At 50.6% G+C, this 27,005-nt stretch overlaps 1 protein-coding gene across 1 annotated transcript; it reads right to left on the bottom strand.

The window, feature by feature from the left end:
• Window positions 1-422: 422 nt before the first annotated feature.
• CATSPERD (cation channel sperm associated auxiliary subunit delta) lies at window positions 423-27,005 on the bottom strand (the record flags this gene model as incomplete). Its single annotated transcript, XM_084248644.1, has 17 exons — window positions 423-509; window positions 1,248-1,413; window positions 2,109-2,266; window positions 4,027-4,210; window positions 8,120-8,248; window positions 9,036-9,110; window positions 12,011-12,063; window positions 13,525-13,603; window positions 16,262-16,320; window positions 17,084-17,173; window positions 17,835-17,948; window positions 19,953-20,129; window positions 21,176-21,258; window positions 22,422-22,514; window positions 23,684-23,834; window positions 25,909-25,992; window positions 26,991-27,005. 17 exons carry the CDS (start codon window positions 27,003-27,005, stop codon window positions 423-425), a joined length of 1,797 nt encoding a protein of 598 aa, XP_084104770.1.

The following is a 27,005-nucleotide window of genomic DNA, read 5'->3' as shown; positions in this document are numbered from 1 at the left end:
CGCTTACGTGGACACGCTCCTATATGCGCGAGTGTCTACAGGAGCAGTAGGTCGGCGCGCGCATGGACACACAAGGACATGTATGCACACGGTGGGCGTTCACACAGACGTGCACTGGTGTATACCGTGGACGCATGCACGTGTGTATGTGTTACACACGTGTGGGCACACGTCCACACCGACATTGCTGTGCGCACGTGTGTACGTGTATACACACGCATGAATAACATGTCCAGTTAGTCCTCACTTAATGTCATTAATAGGTCCTTGGAAATGCAGACTTTAAACGATGGAGAATGAAACCAATTTGGCCAGAAGTTCATGGATATAAACCAGAAGTAAATTCCTATGGCTTATTTCTGGTCACTAACACATCACCAGACTTGTAAATAAAGATCCCACACCTGTCTGATATTCCACAATCATTTGGGGTCATACTTTGATCCGTTTTCCAACCTGCCATTCCAGTTCCGGGTCTTGGAGGCCAACGCCTCTCCTGGCAGCAGCATCTGGGGGCGCGAGGAGGGAACCAACCAGAACAGGACCCCCTTCTACACCAGGCCACTCCCCTGCACCCCCACCTTTCTCCGGCGGGGGCAGTGTGGACATGCCAGTGCACCTCACGTGCACATCTTCGGGGTGTAGGGGAAAGTGGAGTCCCCAGAGAAAACCCACCGGACTGGGGAGAACATAGTGGCGGAGCTGATCGAGGGGTCCTTGGAGCCAAACAGGCCCCGTCACAAGGCGCGCACTGCTCCCCCAGACTCCCGCAAAGTGCCCAGACACGTGGCCCACGCACAAGAGTTTTGGGGTGTATTCACTCAGGGATGAAACCCCACCGTCACTCTCACCCCCTCCTGCCAGTTTCCACATCTCGGCCTCTGACGTCCCGCCCGTCGTCCCTGGTGCGATGCGCCGGCTGGCGTGACCACCGTCCCACGGTCCCGGCGCCCAGCTTCTCCCGGCCGCACGCAACTCAGGCGCGGCCACCAGAGGAACTGACACCAGCGGAGGGAGGCAGCGAGGTGCGGGCGGTGGGAGAGGGACACGAGGCAGGGGTGCCTGCCGAGCCTGCTTCCTTTCAGATAACACTTTATTCTCAGACAAGGGGCCCGGCGGGGGGCGGGCAGGCATGCGGGGAGGGGTGGGGGGCGCGCTCCGTGTCTACACTACCTCCCCTTCCTGCAGCAGAGACACCTGCAAATCTTCCTGATGTTCTTGCACAGACACAAGCATGTCTTCCTGACCCTGTGGCCCAACTCGGTGTTGATCTGTCTGGGGATTGTGTAGGCCAGACACACGGACAGCAGCAAGCTCAGCATGATCGTTGTGACCCAGAACTCGAAGGAGATGGTTCTCACCGGGGAGGCCCCGTAGACAAACACGCTGAAGGTGGTCTGCAGGGAGCAGTAGCTGCAGGGGGCAGACAGGGAGAGAGCGCTGGGCGCTGGCCTTGGGGCCCCAGCCTTCACCCCAGCAAAGCCCAGAGGTGGCTTCCGAAATCTCAGCATGTCTGGGTGGTAAATATTTCACGACTTGAGAGGAAGAGAAGCTCTCAGCGAGGAAGGGGAGGCGCCGGGGCTGGGGCCAAGGCCCAGCTCGCAGCGGGCTCTGATTGCCAAGGTGTCAGTACACCCTGAGATTGGGCACAGCCAACCTCAGGCTGACAATGGGGAGTCAGGAGGCTTGCAAAGCTCCCAAATGCTACTCTCTGTTACATACACGTAATGTTTGTTACACACCACACGTGCGTGACGATGGGCTCCTGGGCGCCAGTGTGAGCGGGCTGTGCTATGCCGCAATCTGCTGTGGCACCAGAGGGAAACTGGTCCTCAAGGGCTAGGACGCGACTGGCCATCACTGCTGTGCCCCCGGCCCCCGGCGCGGGCTCTGAATGAATGTTTACTGAATGAGTGAACAATGTGACCCAGAACAGAACACGCACTCTTCTGGGCACAGGCCGAGCTATTGGGGGGAAATACAGCTTGACCCAGAACCTTCCAGGTGTAGGAAGAAAGTGGGGTTTCCCCCATACCTGTGCACCAGCTCCAAGAGAGCCAGCTGCCAACCCCACTCCGACCTCCACCACGGGGTGCTCCCCTGCTCACGTGTAGTGTGGATCCACAATGGAAAGGAGGAAGATGTAGATGCCGTTCCTTTGGTTGAAAGCGATCCTGTTGTCTGTGGGGCCTCCCAAGATCTGGTACTGGACGTTCGGCCAAAGCAAGGGGTCATGGTTGTCAGGGTCGTGGCAGCTCATGTAGTTCTGGGGAGGACAGAGGCGTCCCCTGGGCCCACCTGTGCCTGGCAGATGCTCTCGACCCCAAGCGCAGTTGCACGTGGGCCCCACGCAGCAAACTCTCGTGGGAGCTGGCCCGGGGCCCAGGGCCGCTGGGCGGGCTGGTCATGACCTCCATGGAGGAGCGGCTGAGCCCACAGCCCTCGTCCTGCTCTCCTCCTCCCTGCGCTCGTGGAACACTGTCCATGCACACGGGAGTGGCACTTTAAATGAGCTGATCACAGCTTATCTGAGTTTAATTTCAGTTAAAAAAAAGTGGCAACTGGGACATCTCCACGCAAGCGGCGGTACCAGTGCCCGGGCCCCTTGACGACGGGAGGCAGCGCGCCTGGTGAAGCCGTGACACACGGAGGCGCTTGATTCTTGGCTTTGGACTTGCTCCAGGGCCCTGGGGGACTAGGTGGAGACACGTAGAGGGGAGACAGGGAGAGGCACTTGGAAGACACGTGGGGGCGAGACCCGCGGGGAGGCTGACAGTGGCGCCTTCTGGATTTGTCCGCGTTGGCTCCGTTCACCAGGCCCCTTCTGCCCCCTTCCTGTGGTTCCTGCCAGAAGGTTCCTTAGACTGTGGCAAGCTCTCAGGCCCAGCTCTGGGCCAACCCTGTTTGACTGGACATTTATCCATGAGGGATGGTAACTGGGTGTTTTATGGGGAAATTATGAACCTCTCGTCTCTCTCTAGCCATACTCATCCTATTAAAGTTCTTTCACTCTAAGTGTGCTGGGCGTACACGGATGGCCAGACCCCGTTTGAGCGTGCAAGTCTGGGGGTTCCAGGGTGCTCCTTGCTCTGCCCACTAACAAAACCAACGTCACCAGTAAAACAAATGATCAAAGGCATCTGGTGGGAGGGATGTAAAAGCAAACACAGGCAAGGGGGGGGGTGGGGATGGCTTCAGCTGCGGGCAGCGCGCGCCCCCTGTCGGCCGGGTTGCTGCACTGCGCTGTGTTGGTGCCCTGGTGAGAGCGGCGGCCTTGGTGGACATGGACACCAGGGATTTGCAGCCAGAGAGCTCACCACAGACCGGGATTTCTTTCTTATAATGAGAGCATGCCCCTGTTTGTCAACTGCGTGTGAACCAATGTGCATTATAGAAACGTTTGCTGAGCAGACCGTGAATTGAATCAGTCTCCCAATGAATGGGCTTTTGAATGGTTCCAGAATTTTGCACATTTCCAGCAATGCCCCACAGCACCCCGGGGAGGGCACCTCCGAATCCCGGGTCACTTCCCACAGGACTTGGCTCCAGGCCCAAGGGGTTCCTGTGAGCTCCCATCCCTTGACCTCCTGACTGAGCGCTTGTGCCCCTCTCTCCAATCCATGTGTTGAAACTTAACTCCCCAGGAGGAGGTGGGCGGGCACTGGGGGTGATTAGGTCAGGAGGATGGAGCCCTCAGGAATGGGAGTAGCGCCCTAGAAGAGACTCCAGAGAGCTCCCTGCCCTTCCTGCCATGTGAGCGCGAAACAAGAGGCACCTCTAAGCAGGAGCTGGGACTCACTGACACCAAACCTGCTGGCGCCCTGATCTTGGACTTGCAGCTTCCGAAACCACAAGGAATAAATTTCTGCTGCTTGGGAGCTGCTCTCACAGCCCAGACGCACTGGGACTGCCCTCCCCTCCTCCCCCGCCCCATACACACCCCGGGGGTGACCAGTTGTCACCCTCTGGTGATCACTGATGTGTCACTCAGAGCTTCTTTTGGGGACTCGCCAGCATAAAGAGTACCTCTCGGCTCCAGGAGAAGACGTCGTCCATGAAGCTGCCCTTTCTGATGGTGCTCCAGTTCTGGGGCTGCGAGGAGCAGTGCGCGGTGTGGGCGGTCAGGGAGTACTTGTACGTGAACAGCCCGTTCAGCTCCAGCAACACGTATTCCGCCTCGACTATCTCCTGGAAGCTCTCTCCGCGCCACCTAGGACACACGGCAGGGCAGGGCTGAGGGCGGCCGGGGCATGCAGCCTGACGTATGGAGACCTTTTTGGGTATGTGTGGGGGGTGGCAGAGCAAGGCGGGTCCCCCACCCCCTGGCCTCACCGGATTGACATTTCAGAGTCAACAGGTGAGTGTGCAGCAGCAGGTAAGGGCAGAGTGGGATGGCAGGTGCCAGGAGCGGCTCTGAGGATTTTCTGTGGAGTGGCCACTAAAGGGCTCTCTGAGAAAAGGGCACATGAGCAGAGAATAGATGTAATGTTCTAGACTCTTCAGTAAGCCAATAAACAACCCAAACCCTTCACACCTGTCCTCTGGTGTTTTTCTGCACACTGGCAAGCGTAGAGTTTAGGGCTGCTAATTAGTGTTGTTCGAAATCGTCACATGCACATTTTGTCTCCTCTGCTGACAGTGCAAAAACTGGATTTTAGAGAGGTGTGTGTGCAGTGTGTGTGCCTGTGCACTCGCCCACCTTGAGTGCCATGTGTGCATGTGGACTTGTGTTTGTGGGGATGCACTGAAGGCACGTGGGTGGGGTGTGTGCAAGCGTGCGTGTGTGTGCTTGCACACACGTACACGATGCATTGTGTGCTGTGCATGTGCAAGTGTGTGCAGGCCTGTGTGTCTGGGCATGTGAGTTCTTGGGTGTGTGGCATGAGTATGTGTGGGTGGTGCACATGCGAAGGTAGAGAATAGCTGCTCCCAGAGAAACAGAATCTGGTTCCAAACTGACACTCAGGAACAGGCACCTGACAGCTTCAGCCATCGCCAGTGCCCCGTCCACGCAGAAGGGTGGTTGGTATATGTGCTGCCGAAGCGAGCACGCAGAAGGGTGCTTGGAGCCTCGCTTCCAGAAACCTTTCCCTTCTTCCTCTTCAGCTGCATGCACTCATGGCCCTGGAGCTTTTCCGAAACGTCAGATGCCCCATCTTGTCCTTGGCACCTGTTTTCTTTCTCTTCACAGCACTTCTGGCTGGCTCTGCCTTTTGCAGGACGCGGGTCCTGAGGTCAGCTGGCCACTCAAGCTTATACAGTGACTGTGTTGAGATTTTATTCTTTTTTTTTAAAGATTTATTTATTTATTGATAAAAGCCCTGGGTACAGTCAGAAGCGCGCGAGGGTGAGAGAATTCACCAGAGCCAGAGCGGGGAGCAGAACAGGCAGACTGACGAAGTACACTGCTGAGGGGAGCAGCGGGCGGCAGGAGAGGTCTGTGCTCCATGTGGGACCCTCGCCCAGCGGCCGGGGATTGAACCGGCGCTGCAGAGGCTGCGGGCAGCTTCACAACCCAGCGCTCAACCGCTGCGCAACCGGGGAGGCCTGAGATTTTATTCTTGACTATGTCTTTCTATTTTGAAATAGTTCGTGACTAACAAGATGTTGCAAAAATAGTACATTGAGCCCCTGCACACCCTTCACCTGGCATCCCCCAGGTGTGAGATCACAGCCACGTGCTAAATCAGAAAACTCAAGTCCTTTATGCTTGTTTTATGTTCGCCACAGTCTGTGAGGTGGGTGATGTCGTAGTTGAGAGAGGAGGGATTTGAGGCACAGCAATGAAGTCACCTCCCAAGGTCCCTTGACACACAGCCTTGTGTGGGAGCCAGGGAGCCCAGCCGCTTTCCTCTGCTGTCTGCTCCCCTGGAACACTCTGAGCCGGGGAGGGCTGGGCTAACTGAGTGTGTGACATCAGAAAAGGCACCCTCTTAGAATAATGAGGGGCAATTCTAGCCAAACACACAGAGGGGACAGAAGAGCTGGGGCCCAGTTCCAAAGCCCAGTGCCAACCACAGCACTCACACACATGTCCCTGGACCCCAGAGGTGCCAAGTTCCTGCTGGTCATCCTCCACCGCCTTGCCCAGCTGATCACGCTGTCACCCTCACCCACCACCCCCTAAGGCTTCCCTCTCCGCTCCTCAGTCTCATCATCCCGGGAGAGCACACAGGCCGGGGTGTGGGGGGCCATGGCTGCGCTGTGTCCTGGCATTAAACATCCCCCCTCTCCCCACCCAGAAGCCCAAGGCTCATCCTTGGTCTCTGATCACCATACTAGGGTCTGTGGATTTCACCCCCTAAAGTTCTCTCCTATTACCCCCCCTCTGCTTTCCATGCCCACCTCACCTACTCCAGGTCAGACCCCCAACTTGCCTTCATTCACCTGTCTCCTGGCGCATCTGCCTGCCTGCCGCCGTATCCAGATTCTACCCCCTTGCCCTCATCTGTGCTCCTAACCTCTCCCACCAACGTACCGTGTGGCCTCTGGATAAAACCCTCCAAGGGCCCCCTTTTGTGCAAATAAAACCCCAGGCTTTAGAGCTTTGATATTTGAAGTCCAAAGACGAAATCCTGACCTCCTCATCTCCTGCTCCTCCCCCCATGCAGCCAGCTGCTCAGCCAACATCTGGGAGCCAAGCTGGGTCCTCCCCTCTCCTTCCCGACCCTGTCAACAGGCCCGATGACTTCTCACCAAAGCCAGCCCAACCCCTCCTTGGGCCTTCCCGCGCCTGCTAACACAATAACAACGGGCCCTCAAAGACATCCACTCCTGGAATGTGCTGGGAAGCTTAGTTTTCCATGTCAGTGCGACTAGGCCCCGGCTCCAGCTATTTAACCAAATGCTAGTCTAGGTGTTGCTGTGAGGTGCTTTGTAGACGCATCCTTTTTAAGTTAATCAGATTGAACTCGCTAATACGAGTGGGTCTTGTCTAATGAGCCTAAAGCATTGAGAGCAAAAGCTGAGGTTTCCAGAAAAAAGAAGCAATTTTGGGCCTCCCCATGGCACAGCGGTTGAGTGCTGGGTTGAGAGGCTGCCCGCAGCCTCTGCAGTGCCGGTTCGATCCCCGGCCGCTGGGTGAGGGTCCCACATGGCATGGCAGACCTCTCCTGTCTCGCCCGCTGCTCCCCTCAGCAGTGTATTTCGGTCGATTGGCCTATTCTGCTCCCTACTCTGTCTCTGGTGAATCCTCTGCCCACCCCCACCTCTGGCCTGTACCTCAGCTCTTGTATGCATAAATAAATAAATCTTTAAAAACAAAAAAAAAAGAAAAAGAAAATGTGCCAGGCACTGAACTGAGCCATTGGCCTACAAGCACTTATTTAAATTAATTCTAATTAAATAAAATTGAAAAGCCGGCTTTTCGGGTGCACTGGCCACATTTCAAGTGCTCTGTAGCCACAAGTAAGTCATGGACACTGGATCGGAGGATGCAGATTTATGGAACATTTCCCTTACCACAGACAGTACTCTGGGCAGAGCTGGCCTGGGGTTATAATGGAGTCAAGACTCTGGCCCTGAGGAGCCGGGGCCTGTGCTACCCTGGATCATAAACCACCCACATAAATGCAGAAATGACACAGCGGAGGTTGCAGATACAATGAAAAAAAGATAGAATCCACGGAAAGGGGACAAACTGTGCCTCCCCAAATTCCTATGTTGAAGCCCTAACCCTCTATTTGGAGGTGACAACTTTAAGGAGGTAGTTAAGGTTAAATGAGGTCACATGGGTCCTGATTGGATGGGGAGACATTTGCGGCTTTTGTGCTGCGTCAGGACCCCGGAAGGAGACGCCATCGCACCATCAGCGAGCAGAAGAGGGAGCCTCGGGGGAAACCTGTGCGCCACCCCCTGACCCTGGACCCCTGGCCTCTAGCACTGGGAGACAATCCACTTTTAAGTCTAAGCCCTGCCTCCCCCAAGCCCCAGGGCCTGTGGCGTGAAGGGGGAGGGGGCGCTGTGGGAGCTGAGAGCCAGAGCTGGGCAAGCCTGGTGTGCTGGCAGGAGGGGGAACAACGAAGGCAAAGCCCGGGGGCCTGTGGGTGTGGAGAGGTCTGAAGGTAATTGGGGGGGAGGGTGCCAGGCTGATGCCCCGCTGGGCCCCACTGGGACTTACAGCTCTACCACGGGCTTCCACAGAGAGTGGTAGTAGACCAGGAGCGGGCACCCCAGCCTCTCGTAGCGGTAAGACACCACCAGGTCCATGTCAGCCTTATGTCCTTCAAAGTTGGGGTCATAGGCTTCCCTGTGGAAGAGCAGGAAGCAGGGGTGGGGGGAGCGGCCTCCAGGTGCCCCAGATGTCCACTGGCCTGGGTCTCTACTCTCCAGGGTGGGTCGCTGCAGAGAAGGGGCATCTGGGGAATGCTCAGAATGAACCTGGGATCCCCTGGGCACCCTGGTACCCACATGTTGTCAAACATTGTTCTGGAAGTTTCTGTGAGGGTGTTTTTGGTGGATGAGATTAATATTTGCATCAGTGGGCTTTGGAGTAAAGCAAATTACCCTCCTAAATGGGGGTGAAGTTGAAGGTCTAAGTAGAGAAAAAGACTGACCTCCCCTTCCCCACCCCTGGAGCAAGAAGGAACTCTGCTGGGAATGCTTCCCAGTCTCCAGCCTGCTGCTGTGGCTTTGCCCCAGAAAGGGCTTTCGTGTCTGGTGCCAAGAAGGCTGAGCCCCACCGCCTGCTGTGAGGCGGCACCCGGGACCGCCATGCTTCCTAAGGGCTGTTTCCTCTGCTACCCCTCCACCCTGGGCAACAGCATCTCGCTGAGTCCACCACCCAGATGGTGACCATTCCCCTGCGTGAAAAGCAGGCTGGGGTGTGACGGGGGCGAGGCAGGACTTTCAGAGCCTGGGCAGCTGGGCCTGGCGCGCCACGAAATCACTGACTCCCTCAAGGTCAGCCTCCCCTACCCGCCCTGAGTCCCACTGGTCAGATGTCAATTAGAAAACGATTTTTGATTTGCCTTTGGCACACGCATGCCAAATGGTGATGAGTGGGGGGCAGAGGGGTGGGCAAAGCCTGGGCTCACTTCTCGATGACGTAGGAGTAATTCTCCTGAAGGGTCCTGGGATCGAGGATGCCTTTGGAACAGGCCGAGACTTTGCTGCAAACAACAGAAGATGGTGAGAATCTCTCTCTGACCTCACACAGAACTCAGTTTTTCCCTTTAACATTCTATATCCCCAATGGGTTTGGTTTTTTGAACCATTTCCTTTTTATTCACTGATTTTCCAAGATGCTCCAGGCTCATCTGGTATCTTCTTGTCACACATAAAATCAGCTGCTTCCCCAAAGAGCCCTGATTCCTTGGCCTGGAAAATGGTTTGGGAGGATAAATCTGGGTCTGACTTTGAGGTGATTCCCTCGTTTTCTTCGGACTGTCCCATCTGCATGTGCATCCTTGGGCAGTGAGGCTCATTTTTGCCTGATTTTGAACTTGCACGGATAGGCTCACGGAGTCTGTGTCCGTGTGTGTCTTCCCCGCCCCGTCCACATTTGTACCATCCATGCCCATTCACTGCCTTGATGGTTTTCATTGTCATGAGAGCCCCTGTATTAAAACACCATGCTCAGTTTTCTCCACCCCTAATACTTTATTAGTTAGGCCTGTGTCTTGTGAGGTGGCCTCCAGAGAAGGGGTCACCATTTACCAGCTCCCAGGTGGGAGCATGAGAAGTCCTTGATCTTCCCCCAAGAAAACTGTGGGGCTCTAAGGGGCAGGTCTGCCCTGTCCTGCGTCAGCACAGGGTACCCAGACAGGGGCACAGGTAGGGGCCAGCACCAGGGCTGGCCAAGCCTGCTGCCTGATTGTATCTAGGCAACTGGCCACATGGGGCTCGTGTCCTGCCTGGCTTCCAGACAGTGGGACAGGCTTCCCCAGCTCTTCAGTGCACCGGAAAGCCTGGACCGTCATAAGACCTGGACCGTCGCGAGGCCTCATCCACAGGACGCCCCACAGGTGAACCACTCACGGTGACCTGTCGAAGGACACCCGGCCGTCAATGATAGAGGCGATGCCCTCATGTCCCTGCAGCACATGGTAATCAGGGGACACGTTACTGGTCATATCAGCCAGCAGGTGGGTGTTCAGGGGGTCTTCTGGGTGGGTGAGGGGGTCGTTGATCCAAGCTAGGGTTCTCAGCACCCACCATACTCAGTGTAGCCATCTGCCTGCCAGTGGGTTTTGAGTTGGCTTGATTCAGGCTTGGAGCTATTAAGAATCAAAACTGAGGGCCTCCCCGGTGGCGCAGCGGTTGAGCGCTGGGTTGCGAAGCTGCCTGCAGCCTCTGTGGCGCCGGTTTGATCCCCCACTGCTCCCCGGCCACCGGAGGAGGGTCCCACATGGCGCGCAGACCTCTCCTGCCGCCCGCTGCTCCCCTCAGCAGTGTACTTCGGTCCTTCTGCCTGTTCTGCTCGCTGCTCTGGCTCTGGTGAATTCTCTCACCCTCCCGTGCTTCTGACTGTACCCAGTGCTTGTATAAACAAAAACAAACAAACAAATAAATAAATAAGTAAAAACATACCTCTATTAAAAAAAAAAAGAATAAAAAACTGAGACCATTTTGGACCATATACAGGTGCACATGTGCGTGAGCAGCGTTGCCAGGATGAAAGGTGTGCTTTCCAGAACAACTGAGAACATGTGCACACCAGGCAGCAGCCAAGGGCGCCCCATCCTTACTAGCAGCTGGTACTGGCCAGGCTTTAGAAATGTGGCCACGTTGGTGGTAATTAGTTTTCTTTTTCATTTCCCTGACTATTAATGGGGCTTGACCATCTTTCCAGCACCTTTTAATAAGTTCTTATGTTTATCAGTCCTCTGAGGTGTTCATTTTTCGAAAGGGCCTGTTCAAGTCTTTTACCCATATTTCCTATTAGTCATTTTGTTGCTGATTTGTAGGAATTACTCATATGTTCTGGATACAAGTCCTTTATTGGTGACATTTGTGGTAAATACCTTTTTGCATCGTGGTTATAAAAAAAACTTTCCTGCAGGTATCTTCTAAATATATGAATGATTGGTTCAGTAAAAGATTCCTATCTCTTTGCAGGGCGATTTGTCACCTGTTACCACTGTTGGGAAGTGGGTCCCTGAAATTGGCTCCTGAGCCCTGTTAAATCTTCGGGAGTTTTGTGAGCCAGTTGCTGGCTCAGGCTGGGCGCATCACACCATGGGAGGTGGTAAATGCTCCGAACCAGGTACTGATCGCTGGTGGGTGTTACATGCTCAGCATGCACGGCTGCCTGAGGGGGAGGGAGGGCAATGTGGCGATCTCCTGGTTTCTTCCCTTTTCTTTTTTAGATTCTTTTGCTGCAGCTGCCTAGGATAACTATGGTTACTGAAAGGCAAACTTCCCCAATTTTTCTGCCAGGCATTTATTTATTTATTTATTTATTTATTTATTTATTTATTTATTTATTTTAAAGATTTATTTATTTATTTATACAAGCACTGGGTACAGTCAGAAGCATGGGAGGGTGAGAGAATTCACCAGAGCCAGAGCAGGGAGCAGAGCAGGCAGAAGGACCGAAGTACACTGCTGAGGGGAGCAGTGGGCAGCAGGAGAGGTCTGCGCGCCATGTGGGACCCTCACCCGGCAGCCGGGGATCGAACCGGCACTGCAGAGGCTGCGGGCAGCTTTGCAACCCAGCGCTCAACCACTGCGCCACCGGGGAGGCCCACTGCCAGCCATTTAAACCAAAAGTTCCTGCACAATTTTGATTAAAATGAGGAATTGGGGGACTGAAAGGAAGAAATCAAAGGGGCAAGTGATTAGGGAGGAGGGAGAAAATGTGACTGTCAGCAAATCAGGGAAGGAAGGGAGGCCACTGTGTCAGAAACTCAAAACATCACCTATTAGTATTAACTATTGAACTGTTAATTATGGAAATGTTAAACATGTACTAAAAAGTAGACAGGACACACTCACGCACCTACAACAGTGGCCACCTTTTGACCCAGCCTGCCCATCTCCCCAATCCCCCCAGCGTCAACATGCTTACTTCTGAACGACGACCTTTTTTGTTATGTCACACCCGACTGAGATGATGGCCGACTGCAGAGGAAGGAGACAGGGAAGCTGAGTGAGGCCAGGAAGGGCGACCCATAGCCCAGCCATGCCGAAAACCCACATGGGCACATCGCATCCGGGAGGGGTGGGGGACGGCACGGTGACCCAGGAGCCTGGGGCTCAAGGTAACCACAGCTGCTGCCATAGAGCCTGTGCCCCGAGAGCCCACAGGAGCTCTGGGGATGCTGCTAAGTCACCCCATCACCAGCCTACCTCTCAGTGGCTTCCGAGGGACCTTAACCCAGCACAGCGCTAGGCACAACGGGGCAAGGGGTGAAAGGGATGGATGAAGAAGGTGCGAGGAGTGAACAGCAAGGAGAAAAGAGAGATAGAGTGATGTGGGGTTCGCCTGACAGCCTAAGGTACATGCTCCTCAAACAGGTGTGATGGTGCCCTCGGCAGCACCGCAAACAACATACATTCACACATCAACCCACACACGGTGTTCATCGTGCTGTCCCCCGGAATGACCACAAAATGGAAGGAACGTAAACGTCCATCGACAGATGAACTGGTTTCAGTTCCCTGAACCACCAGGGAATTGTTTCAGAGAGCTGAGAACAGTTGTTGTCAGTCTAAAACCACTGGACAGAGACTTGGTATCGGAAAAAGGTTTGTCCTGGGACAAATATGGATTCGCCACGGAACAGAATGCAAGATTTGTATCAATTTTTAAAACTGGAGTAAAATACACAACACATAAAATGTGCGCTCAGCCGCGCGTGGCTCAGTGGCGTGAGCTCACGCAGCTGGTGTGCGGCTGTCCCCACCCTCCCTCTCCAGAACTTTCTCATCTTCCCAAACTGGAACTCTGTCCCCACTTAACAATCACTCGCAGCCCCTGGCACCCACCCTCTACTTCCTGTCTCTGTGGATGTGACTCCTCTGGGGACCGCCTACGAGTGGAAACAGGCAGCGTTTGTCCTTTTGTGTCTGGCATATTACACTGATATAGTGTCCTCAAGTCTCATCCAGGTGGTAGCCTGTGTCAGGATTTCCTTCTTTTTTGAGACTTAATAGCGTTCCACTGTGTGGCTGACCCATGGTTTGTTTATCCATCTATTATTGATGGACATTTAGGTTCCTTCCAGTTTTTGGCCATTGTAAATAACACCATTTTGAACACTGTGTGTAGGTTTTGTGTGGATGTCTGTTGTTTTCATTTCTCTTGGGGACATCAAGGAGTGCTATCATCTGAGTCGAGCAGAAGCTGTTCTGTAGATGACCAATAAGGAATGGGGCTGTCATGCCTGCTCCCAGGATGGTGGGTCATGAGGGGCAGCCCTGAGGGATAATGATGAGGGGAGAGACAGTGACCTCAGCAAACAGGATTGGGTCATCTCCATTTCCAGATTCTGAACTGGGGGATAAGGGAACCAAGACCTGCTGCAGCTACTCTTACCCATAGTAATAAAGGATATGGGACACCAAAAATCTGGGACATACCACAGGCTTGAGGTCCACACATGAAAGTTCCTTATTGGCTAAGTCCACAGTTATGGTAGACATTGTGGGTCTCTTTATGCTGCAAGGAAATGGAGATGTGTGTTATTACCACCAGTGTGCCAATAAAAAGCGAACCCATCCATCCATCCATCCATTCCTTCCAGAATATTGACTGAAAACCTCTGCTCACACATGGTGGTCCTGCCTTCCCTCAAGTTTCTATCTCTTCTATCAACTTTGGGTTTTTTTAATATTTAATTTTATATAATTCTTATATCATTTTTCATTTTTGCACAATGGATGCATTTTCATTTTGGTTATATTCCCCATACAATTGCAACCCCCCTTATTTTGACCCTAATCCTTCCTCTCCCTGCCCCTCTCCCCCCCACCCCCACTGTGTGTCTCTGGTCCATAGTTGCTTGTTGATTTTGATTTCTACTTTGTATTAATTAGTCTTTTTCCTGGTCCCTTATTTAGGTTTTCTAAATTCCTGCTATGAGTGAGACCATCCGGTATTTTTCTTTTTCTTTCTGGCTTATTTCACTGAGCATGATCCCTTCTAGCTCCATCCATGTTGCTGCAAACTGCATGAGTTTATCTTTCTTGATTGCTGAGTAATATTCCATGGTATATATGTACCACATCTTCTTGATCCAGTCATCTATTTTTGGGCATTTGGGCTGTTTCCATAGCTTAGCTATTGTAAATAGTGCTGCTATATCTTCTATCAGCTTTGTTAACTTACATATAACTCATTGAGAAGAACATCTGATATTCAATTTTTAAAAATTTCCCCCCTCCCTCTATACTCAGTTTTATTATCACCTACCTGCATATGTTTTCTCACTATTCTCTTAATAGCGTCTGTATCCTTACCTTTACCTATGGTTTCCTCTCCTTTTGTTTAATTCTCCTTTTGATCATTCATCAGGATTGTAGGGTTTTATCTATTAAATGGACTTTCTGAAGAATCAGCCTTAATTTTCCATGTGACATTTTACTGTCTTTTTGCACTTTAATAAATTTCAGATTTGCACTTTTATAAATCCCCTTTGCATCATTTCTTTTTGCTGTTCATGATGTATCTTAAGTTGTTACTTCATTTGTCTTCAGTCCATTCCTCATCCTTCTCCCCACACGCCAAAATTAAAGTGCTTGGGATGTAAATTTTCCTAATTTATTTTAATTGTATTTTGTGAATGTTTTGATTCATGGATTTTTATAAGGGTGTTTTTTTTTTTTTAGAGGCATGTTTTCTTTCTTTCTTTATTTGTTTGTTTGTTTTTTTGTTTATACAAGCACTGGGTACAGTCAGAAGCACGGGAGGGTGAGAGAATTCACCAGAGCCAGAGCGGGGAGCAGAGCAGGCAGAAGGACCGAAGTACACTGCTGAGGGGAGCAGCGGGCGGCAGGAGAGGTCTGCGCGCCATGTGGGACCCTCCTCCGGTGGCCGGGGAGCGCCGGGGATCGAACCGGTGCCGCAGAGGCCGCGGGCAGCTTCGCAACCCAGCGCTCAACCGCTGCGCCACCGGGGAGGCCCTATAAGGGTGTTTTTTAATTTCCAAGTAAAGGGGAATTTTGTTATTGGTGTGGTTTTTGGTCTCCTTTTCGTTGTTGAGTTCTAGTTTTATTGAATTAAGTTCCCAGTTACTCCACTCCCTCCTGCTGGAGGGTATTTGCATGTGTTTCTCCCCCTTCCTGGACACCTTTCCTTTCATTTCTTTAATGCCCTCTCAGATCATGTTGCATTGACCTCCCTGAGCAGATCTCCTTGGACTTTCCGGATGGCCTCCCAGGCCCCGATGGAATCTCAAAGGCCCTGGAACTTTCCTCAGCCAGTGGAACTGTGTTGGCCATTCTGTGCTGATTTTCAGCACCAACGTCTGCCTCAGTCCCTGAGAATAACTGCAGTCATGTGCCATGTGATCACACTGCAATCAAAGGCAGACCACGTATGTGCAGGCAGTGCTGGAAGTCTGTGCCACCTGGGTTTGCGTAGTGACGCTCTGTGAAACTCATGCAATGACGACATTCACTCAATGACGACATTGCCCGACAACACATTTCTCAGAACTTGTGCTGCATATCCTTGCCTCCTCCCCATGTTGGTCAGTCTCTCTGGGGGTCCCCCTCCTCTCTGTTGAGGGCACACTCCCCTCCTGGTCCCTCAGAGCAGCTGGAACTACCTCATCCCACCCCCATATGCCAGCCCCTGGCTCCCACCATCTACTTCCTGCCCCTACAGATGTGACTCTGGGGTCTCCTGCGAGTGGCTCACACAGCACTTGTCCTTGTGTGTCTGGCTTATTTCACTGAGTGTCATGTCCTCAACCTCTGTCCACATTGTAACCGGTGTCAGCATGTCCTTGCTTTTTCAGGCTGAGGAATATTCCATCACGTGGCAGGACCCCACTGCGAGTGTTCATTCTTCTGTGGACGTCGTGTGGGGCTGCCTCGGGCATTGGCTACTGTGAATCATGCTGCTGTGAGCACGGTGGAAAATCTGCTTGAGACCCTGCTGTCAGTTCTTTTGGGCAGATATCCAGAAGAGGGATTGCCGGATCACAGGGTCTCCTGATGTTTAATTTCTGGAGGAACTGCCATTTTAACGTGTTTGAAATCACTCTTGCCTTACTGGCCTTGGGGGGGAGGGAGTCTGTGTCCCCCAGCTCCTGCTAAGGGAACCCTGTAAGCATCCCAGGGACCACCTGCCACCATCCCGGTGACAACGTACCTGGAGGTGAAGTTGGGGTTAGACCTGCCCCGATGGTGCTGCTGCCTCAGAGAAATGTTCTGTGGAATTGAAAACATCTGCTATGATAGTGGGCTCACTTAGGGCCATCCCAGAATCAAGTTTTCGGGGAGAGATGGAAGGGGTAGGGTCAGGTGGTTGGAAGAAGCGGCCCCAAAGCGGACCCTCCCCTGCTTCACTTCCACTGTCTATGAAAGGGTTCTGGAAGCTCAAGGAAATGGCTGCCCTGAACTCTGTTTCCTCCCTGGGTCAGTCCTGGGGACTTTGTTTCCCTCTCATTTACCTGTGATGTGCCAAGGACCGGGCCGAAGAGTTTGTTGCCACCAATGTCTACCTGGTCAGCTGCCTGCACTGCAGAAACATCCTGACCCCACCCAAGTCCTAGCTCCGTGTCATGGCAGTGAGTGTCCTTTAGTGTCTGGGTTGTTCACCCTCAGGATCCCTCAGATCCATGTTCAGTCAGGCCCCTCCTGTGCTGCCTGGTTTGTCTCTGTCTAGAAGCACCAGTTTATCCAACAAACCCAGACTCATGGCCTCCCCAGTGCTGGGCCGGCCCCCTGATCATGTCACCCATGCCTTCCTGTTGGACATCTCGATGGTGTCACTCGTGGGGTTGCTGCCTGCCTGGGGTGGGGAGGAGCAGGGGCTGTGGTCCCTCAAATGCCTGGCCCAGGTGGTACAAGGAAGGGAAGGAGGCAGAAGGGCCAGGACAAAGGACATAGTGAGGCAACTGTCCCTGTCCAGCCAGGTCTTGACCACACCCTCTGACCGCTGAGCAGGGTCTGGGGCAGGGTCTCAACTTACCAGTCTATACTTGATGTTCCCATCATAGGTATAACCATCCTCATAGATGAAGGTGTCCAGCCCCAGGGAGTGGGGGTTGCTCACTACCACCTGGGGTGGGGGCGGGGAACAGAGGAAACATGCTGTACACACTGGGGGTGCTTACAAAGGGGTGTCACTCTGTGTCCGTTAACCTCAGTGTGCCTGCAGATGAAAACTGAGGGTGGTCTGTAAATGCAGCGGCCAGTCCAATGCTCAAACGTGCCCCTGGCCCCGTGTATAGCTGCTGAACCTGGCATGGCAGAAACAACGCAAGCCCCAGCTCTGCCCCTGGGGCAAGGAGAGGCCCGGAGGCCCTTGCTGTGGAGAGAGGCCTGGAGCGGGGAACCCTCCCAGCCTGAGTCCATCTGGGGTCTTGTGTAGGCCCCGACCTAGGCTGTGCCCAGTGGACTGGATATCCCCCCCATATTCTTACCCCATTTTCAACTTGATTATTTCACCCCATTTTCAACTTGATTACTTGCACCTCAGGGTCCAGGCTGAGCCCCTGGGGCTTCAGGTCCCGGAACACCCACTGTTTCTCAGATTCCTCTCTTTGCCACAGGATTCAGGGAGTCTTAGCACGAAGCAACAGAGACAGGTCTACAGAGCATCCCCATGAAGCCAGGGATTCCCAGAGTCTGCGAGTGATGGGCACAGAGCATGAGGCCTAGGACACTGTGATTGCCACCACCCAGACACACTTGGCAAACAGGTAAGGAGATGCCTTTACCAGTGGGATGGGGTAACTGCCTGGCCGGGGTATCATGGTGGCAGTCAATTCCAACTCGCTGTTCATATCCATAGTGAACATTTTATTTTCAAATTCTCCATACAGAAGTTCTACCTAGTTAGAAATGCAGAAAGAATAAAGTCAGTTAAATCTAGCCTCTGTCCCCAAACAGAAAGGGCAAATGACCAGGGGTGCCTCCTCCCTACCTGGGACTTAACTCCTGCCACTCTGTACCCTCAGCAGACCCTCTTCTCTCCAGGAATCCCCACCACCACTGAGTTTTTTTTTTTAAAGATTTATTTATTTATGCATACAAGAACTGGGTACAGGTCAGAGGTGTGGGGGGTGAGAGGATTCACCAGAGACAGAGTGGAGAGCAGAACAGGTGTATCTTCTGAAATACACTGCTGAGGGCAACAGTAGGGAGACAGCAGAGGTCTGCTGCTTCATGTGGGTCAGCTCCCTGGCCGGGGATTGAACTCATGCTGCAGGGGCTGCGGGTAGCTTCATAGTGCAGTGCTTAACCCCTTGTGCCACCAGCGAGGCCCCCACCACCTGAGTTGACAGCACTGCTTCCTCAAGTTTCTTTCTAGCGTTATTGCCCGAGGGCACATCCCAGACGCTATCACCTAATCTTATCCTATTTCAAACAGTATTTCTTTTAAGTTTTTCTCAACCAAAGCCTGAGAATGGACTGTAACTGCCAGAGGCAGGGGAAGAGGATGGAGATAGTCGAAAGGTACAGACTTCCAGTTACAAGGAAATGAGTTCTAGTGATAGAATGTTCAGCATAGTGACTACAATTAATAATACTGAATTGTATATTTGATAGTTGCTAACAAAGCAGATCTTCAAAGTTACTGTCACAAGAAAAATGTTATAACTGTGTGGTGATGGATATTAAACTTGTTGGAATAATCACTTTGCCATCTACATAGTTTAAAGAAATGGCATGGTGATTGCGAGGAGCTGGGGGAGATGGATTTTGGAAGAGCCTAGAAAAGACATTTCACTGTTTCTGTCCAGTAGCGAGTACTCCTGGCAGGGATATCCCCCGTTCCTTTGGGCAATCACTACTTTGCATGGCCCTTGGGCATGTGCACTGGTGGGACTAACCCCACCCACTGCCTCATGGGGTAAGTGCTGATGGGCTCACCCCAGTCATGTGATCGACCTGGACTGAGCCAATGAGATTGGCTGAGATTGACAAGATCTGCCCCCACCTCCATCCCCGGCTTCTGCAAGGCTGTAGCAGGGCACCCTTTCTGTTGCCTATGATACTGTGTGAGGATGCCAGGTCTAGCATTGGCTGTCATCTGGCCACCACTATGTGAGAGCCAGGGCTTCCTGGAGGCAGCTCGATGGCGCTTCAGGATAAAGCGTGGCACACCACATGATGCAGAGTAGGACGGGAGGACACGACCTTCTTGGTGGCCTGACTGGATTTACTAGATCAAGTCTCATCTGAAGTTTCCATTTGGACTTTTTGCCTAGGTGAGTCAACAATTGATTTTCTGCCTTCAGTCCATTTGATTTGCATTTTCTATCACTTGCAGAATAATGTATTCAAATTGATAATGTTCATTTCCATATTTCTTTAATCATATTTCTACCATGTCCCCCTTCTTTAATCAGCCTGCTTGGCCAGGGTTAAGGCTGATTCCCACAGCTCAATAGATATCTTGAATCCAATTGAATTTCCTCTCCAGAGGCTCTTGGAAATTAATTACTATGGGGTCATGAAGTCTCATTAGACTAGATTACTTGAAGAGTAGAATAGACCTGATAACTGCCTCTTACTTTAGTCACTTTAGTCACTGGACAATTTTGAGGTTTGGTTGATTTCCTTGTTACAGAAAGTGTGTAATAAAGTAATTGCTTCTTTTTGAAGTAGGGATGTGAGGTTGTTCAAGATGGAGGGTATCAACCTTTGGAACCTATGGTGGCTGGCTGCCAGATTTAGTTGATCTGAAATTCAACTGTAACTGGGTATCTTATATTTTTTCTGGCAATCCATGTTTATCTGATGGTTACAGATGTTCAACTATGGATTATTGGGATTTGTCTTTTCATAAAAGAGAGACTTGAACATCAATTTAAACAATCATCATTACGTACTTCGCAAACACCTATATTAAATTTGGGGTCCATGAGCACCCGCTGAATATTCACGGGGCACTTCTGGAAGTCAAAAGCTGCAAAATGTTTATCGGGAAGTGGGGTCAGTATTTCAAGACTCCCCACGCCAGTGAACATCAGAGTTGACTGTGGGGACCAGATGTTTTGGTCTGAAAACTAAGAGAAAAACAATTTATGAGATCAGATCATCCTGATTATTTATTTAAGATTTAAAATTTATCTTATGATTCAGATTTAAATAAGTTAGACACTTCTCACCAAGAGTCAAAGTTGACTGAGAGTCAAGTTAGTCGAGATACCTACTTTTCAGGTTCCCTCATTCCTTGGTCATTAAATTAATAGTGGAAACTCAGTAATCCTTCATCAGAGAGGAAAGAATTCCTTACTTATTCACAGATCATGGTCTTTTTTGAGAGTTAAACAAAAGCGACGAGACCCCTGAAAACACACTTGTCATAGGAATGCCAGAGTTAAGGTTTCAAAGAGATAGTTCTTGTGCCTGTGCCCCACACCCAGCGATCCCGTCCCACTTTGTTATCAGCGCACTCTCACAAATATTGTGGCTGCAGATCTAGCAGGAAAAATACAGAGTAGCATTCAGCACACCTGGTGGGCTTCTCTGGCTCAGTTGCTAATGAGCCATGGGACCACTGGAAGGAGAGAAACTTGGGTTTCAGTTTTCCCACTTATGAAAGTTGGAAAATATTATCTCCTTCATGGGTTGTTGTGAGAATGAAACATAATGAGATACACGTAATATACACAATGATGTGAGATCATCTGGGCATCCCTGTTTCCTACCTCTGTGACCTTGGGTAAATGACCTTACATCTCTGTACCTTAGTTTTTTCATCCATCAAATGGAGACAACACAAGGTCCTACTTCAATGATGATTGGGCTCAATGAACTAACAGATGGGTAGCCCTTAAACTAACACCTGCCATATTCTATGTGCTAAATTTTAGTTGCTGCTGTTACTTCAATAAATGTTAAAATTTCTATTACTTTTAAAATTATTAAATATTAAATTAATATTACTAATTTAATTTTAAAGTAGTGTTAACTTATTACTATTAAAATGTTATTACTACTTTAAGAACTAGAGCTATTGCTAGCCTTCAGAAAAAAGGTTGGAAGTTTGGGAACAAGACCATTTATTCTTTACCAAATGGGTAATAATCCTGCCTTGATTTTTACCTACTTTGATTAGAGAATTTGATAGGATTCCCAGGTTGCCATAATACAAATTATTCTCCTGAGTTAAAACTGCCATTTCATTTTCATCTAGGAAAAACCAAACAAGACAAAACAAAAAGTGAAACAAAGGTTGTTTCAGTGGACAAAAACATAAAACATCTAAAAAGTTGAAGTAAAAATTAAATTGCCCCAAATTCCATCAGATAGACTAGAGGGTCAGCAAATTTCTGCAAAGGACCAGAAAATACCTTCTGCTTTGCCAGTCATGTGATGGCTGTTGTAACTATTCAACTCTGTGAAAGCAGTTACAGGATAACACTTAACTGAATGGGCATGAGTGTGTTTCAATAAAACTTTATTAACAAAAACAAGTGGCCCACAGACCATGGTTTGCTGACCCCTGAAACAAGTAACCATTGTTACTTTGGTAAACATCCGTTCCAGTCATTTTATATACGCGGGATCATATTCTGGAACTCTTTAACTTGCTTTATAACTTAGTTTTTCCCTTTCTTTTCATGTACATGAATGCAGTTGGATGGCTGGTGGGAATGTAAACTGGTCCAGCCACGATGAAAAGCTGTGTGGAGGTTCCTCAGAACACTAAAAATGGATTTGCCATAAGACCCAGGTATGCCATTCCTAGGAATCTACCAAAGAACAAAAACACTAATTTGAAAAGAAACCTGCACTCTTAAGTTTATTGCAGCACTATTTACAATAACTAAAATGTGGAAACAACCTAAATGCCCTAAAACAGATGAATGAATCAAGATGTGGTATAGACATGAAAAAGATAAACTCAAGTCATTTACAGCAAGTTGGATGGAGCTAGAAGGGATGAAGCTAAGCAAAATAAGTCAGAAGGAAAAAGATAAATATCAGCCAATTTTACTTATATGCAGAACACAGTAGTATTCTGAGAGAAAACAGAGTCAGGAAAAAGACAAAGCTTGCATAGATCTGAGGCAAATAGCAGAGGAGGGAGAGAGCTCAGAGCAGGGGAGGGAAGAGCATAAGGGACTGTGGTGATGGATCGTGGGTGCTGGATCATAGGAGAACTACAGGGACTATAAAAAAATAAATGAATTTTTTAGAAATTTAAAAAAATGTGTATACACAAAAACTTGTATGTGCATGCTCATAGCAACATGATTCATAACATGTTTCATGTGTTGTTTTGGGCAGGTTGGCTTAGCAAGCCAGGTATAAAACTCTTCTACAAAGCTTCCCGCACATCAGGCACGCACTGGCAGCAACATTGTGGATGGTGATGTTGGTGTCAAAGATGGAATACAAGGTGTTGGGTCTTTCCTGTACCCAGACAGAGCTGACGAGCTGACCTAGGAGACAACAGGCAGAATCATGAGGACCTGGGCCCAAGCAGGAGCGGGGGCCCCACCCATGAAACACACACAGGCTATATCCCCACCACTCACGCCACCCCTGGGGCTGCCCCTCAAATGGTAACGAAGCAAGGAAGGTACAGCACTGAAATGCAGTGTAAGTCACCCTAAGGAATATGCTTAGGTTTAAGAGAATGTGGCTGCCATGAGCCTCTTTGGCACAAAAACTGTGAGGAGTGGCTGTTGAGTTTATAAGAAAAAGTCCTTTTCATCTTTTGGAGACATGAACGTGACAGAATGTCTTACTTTCTGGCTTAATGATAGGGACACAATCTGAGAAATGCCTTCCTAGGTGATTATGTCATTGTGCAGACACCACACCGAGATGGTACAGTCCAAACACGCTCAGGCTCGAGGGCAGAGCCAACTGGGCCCGCTGTGGAGATAGTAGCCGGCGTTGACCAGAAAACATTGTTAAACAACACAGGACTGTACCACTAACATGGTAAGGAATGAGGCACGGCTCTTTCTGGAATGGGTTCCCCAAATGAGTGAGCAGCCCCGAGCCCTTTCCTGGCACTGGGGGAGCTGCCAAGGTCAGGGTGCCTGCTAGTGCTGGGAGCAGGCTGTCACTGTGGGCACACTTGTAGCCAAACCAGTGCTGGTGCCCCCTGAGAGCTCCTCTCTTTAGAGGGCTGCTTTTTTGCCCTGCTCCTCTCCTTATGCCCTCCAGAGGGATGGGTGCTCATAGGTTCTGGGCATCACTAGGATTCTTCCATAAGGCAAGCTGGAGGTACTGGACCACCTTCCCATATTTCTCTGGCCCAGGCGAGGTTCAAGCAGCTGGCACTGCCCCTGCTCTGGAATCACTAACCTCAGTACCCCCCAACAAGATCTGAAGTTCCTAGACTGAGGTCTGGATCCTCTGTCCTGAGTATCCAGTGACTGCCTGCGGCCGTACCACCCGGAACACACCCGATCTCGCCTAAGTGTCCAGAGACTTTCAGAACATGACTACAGGACCCTGGAGTTTCCAGAAGGTAGGACACAGGGAGGACACACAAGGATGGGGAAGGGAAACTGGCTTGTCATCACTGTCCATTCAAGTCAGGAGAGACAAAAAATAAGGGTGTGTGCCCTTGCCACCAAGTCTAGGCCCCACTCACCTGCATTTCGGGAAATCATCAGGGTCTTCTGAGACCACAAGAGGATAATGCCTCTCTGGCCAGGGGCAAGGAGGACGTCAAGGGTCTCATTGTAGTCAAAGGATACCCCAAAATTGCGGTTCAAGGGGTGGGTAGAGTAGCTAAACCTGGCCTGAGAAAGAAAGACTAATGAATCTTGAGTCATAAAAGAAATCTGTAATTACAAGCCTGTAATTACAGGACAACAGAACATCTCAGCTCCACAGTCTTTGTTATTCAAACTTTCTTTAAATTTTATCACCTAGGGCCTCCCCTGGTGGTGCAGTGTTTGAGTGCTGGGCTGCAAAGCTGCCCGCAGCCACTGCAGCACTGGTTCAATCCCTGGTCACTGGCGAGGGTCCCACATAGCGCAACAGACCTCTCCTGCCGCCCGCTGCTCCCCTCAGCAGTGTATTTCGTCAGTCTACCTGTTCTGTTCCCCGCTCCAGCTCTGGTGAATTCTCTCACCTTCCCGCACTTCTGACTGTACCCAGTGCTTGTATAAATAAATAAACAAATCTTTAAAAAATAAATAAATTTATCACCTACTCTAGCGGTTATCAACTGGGGTACGATTTTGCCCCCAGAGGACTGTGAGCCATGTCTGGGGACATCTGTGGTTGTCACAACTGGGGCTGCTCCTGGCACTGAGCGGGTGGGTGCCAGGGATGCTGCCCAGAGCCCACAGTGCAGGAATCGACTGTGCACAGGCTGCTGAACTTGGACCTGTCCAGCCCTGACTGTGGATGGGGCCAGACCTCAGCACACAATGCACCAAGACACCGTGTGTGAGTTGGCACCCCTGGCTCATCTCCACGGTGATGGGTCAGCGGGCTTCATTCCCTAATCCTGAGAGGTGTTCTCTGTTGGCAGCTCAGCTAAGCTGCCAGGGGCCAGAGTAGCCCATTGAGGCAACAAGCCAACTATGAGAGCGTTCATTCAGGCTGTAATCACTTACTGTGGTGGGTAAGCAAGAGACCAGGTCAGAGAAAGTGCAACGTCTCCTGGGTTCTGGGCTCCCTCACGGGATGGACACCAGTAAGGTGGTCCATGGGAGCAGCACTGGAGGGGGGTTCATCTCACTGTGGAGGACCCCTGAACAAAAGGCTCCCTCGGGGACTGGGGCAGGAGGCAGAGGGACAGGTGCAGAAAAGTGCTGAGTAATGAGCACCAAGTTCTAAATATTGGGTAAGTGCTTGGTGCCGAGTACTGAGTCCAGTGGAGAAAAGTGCCTTTCAAGTTTTCTTCTCTCCCAAAAAAGGAGGCCTCAGCAGAGGTGCGTGAAGAGCTGAAAAGGACAGAGGAAGAGACAGACAGAGGAATGAAGATGCCCAAGCTAAGCATGCACATGTGCAGAAAGCCTGCCTGGCCAGGGGCCTGAGCCCTGAGTATAGGGCTGCACCCACAATCTGGTGTGAGAAGGGCAGATTTCACCCTGGATGGATGCCAGCCAGGTAGTCTTTGCGATGCCTGCCATCAGGCTGGGAGCACCATGCAAGGTGGTAGGCATGAGCTGGGCTCTTCAGTTGCTGAGTTCCTGGGCTCCCCAGAGTGGTGGAAGCATCTGTACCCCGGCAGGCCATGGCAGCTCTCACTCACGTGGAAGGAGGCCAGCCCAACCAGGTGACCCATATCAGACCAACTTCCAGAAGCTTCCTGCTGGTGGGTCTCCCCCAAAATTCAAAGCTATGTATCCCATTCACAAATTTTGAATACTGGGGTACTGGCTGTTTTTTTTTCCCTGAGTTAATATTTTTCCTTCCAATGCACTTTGCACAGACTAGCTCCTCTACTTAGACCGATCCTAAATGACATCTGTGAAGTCACAGGTTCCTGCTTTACTGAATACATACTAAAACAATCATTTAAATGAAGCATTTAAAATTATCTTGTGCACGATTGCGGATATATATGCCCCACACCTTATATTTTATCCCTAAGTGCTCAGCTGGGGCTTAGCGCCTCATAGGCACTACTCACACATTGCTGAGAACGTGATGGCATGAACGAATGAGTAAGGGGAGCGAAGAGAAGACAGCGTATGCATGACCAGGTAGGTGGATGGACAGATGGATGAATGGATGAGTGGTTGGGGGGATGGATGCATGGAAGGCAGGCAGGCAGGCAGGCAGGCTAAGTATATGAGTTTTAACAAAAACTGATTCGGGGCAAAAGTCACTTGTTCTTGTCAGTCCAGAGTCACTCACCTTCCCTTGATCTACAGAAAGCATCCCAATCTGTGACAAGGAGCCAAAGTTGAAGATGCCACCCAAAGTCCCAACTCCTTTGGCCTGCAAAACAAGTAAGAATATCACGTATAACTAATTTACAAAGATGTTTAATTAAATTTAACTCCAGATTATCTACTGAGTCAAAATGAAGGAAGGTTTTTTTTTTTTTTTTTTTTTTTTTTACTACTATCTACTTCCCCTCTATGGAAATGTAGCTTCTAGAGCAGAACCTGATTTTAAACAGCTTAGCTTGGGGTGTTGGAGAAAGTGCTAGAGGCCTGCAGATTGCGAGATATCTGTGCCTAGTCGCTTCATTTCTGCCTAGGTTCCTTAGTCTTGATTATGGGCTGCCAGGAAACATGCCCAGAAACCAAGCTGTAGTGTGAGGCCATGAGCTCCAACCTAAGGACAATGGGGCAGGTCACCACGGCCACCCAGCTGCCACCTCTAAACATCTTTCGGGTAAGAGAAAAGCTATCTTATTTAAGCCGTTATTTAGGGGTGGGGGGGAGCGGGGAGGTAGCTCCACAATATACAGTTATATGGACTAAATTGCAACCCCCCCCCCCCAATTTATATGTAGTCACACCACATGATGACATTTTGGCCAACAATGGACTCCACGTGTGAGTGTCAATACACTACACGTCACTGGCCCAGGTGTGAGTGGGCTGTATCTACTCTTACACATTGGCAAAATTGCCTAAACTTGCGTTTCTCAGAACACAGCTATGTTGAAACTAACGCTCGACTGTACCAAAGCCCTAACCCATGTTAGTCCATTTGGGCTGCGATGGCAAAATGCCACAGGCTAGGCGCCTCACAAACAGCAGAAATTTATTCCTCACAGTTCTGGAGGCGTTAAATCTGAGACTGAGGTGCCAGTATGGTTAAATGAGAACCCTCTTCTGGGCTGCGGACTTCTCGTTATATCTTCACACGTTAACCGGGGGCTAGCAAGCTCTCTGGGGCCTCTTTGATAAAGACACTCATCCCACTCATGAGGGCTGCAACCTCATGACATAAGTAACCCAAGGGCACCACTTACTTTCTCATACCATCACGCTGGGCAT

Source organism: Talpa europaea (assembly GCF_964194135.1).
Source record: "Talpa europaea genome assembly, chromosome: 12".
NCBI classification, from domain to species: Eukaryota; Metazoa; Chordata; class Mammalia; order Eulipotyphla; family Talpidae; genus Talpa; species Talpa europaea.
Note: the sequence above shows the minus strand (reverse complement) of the source record. Positions and strands in the feature narration are given on the sequence as shown.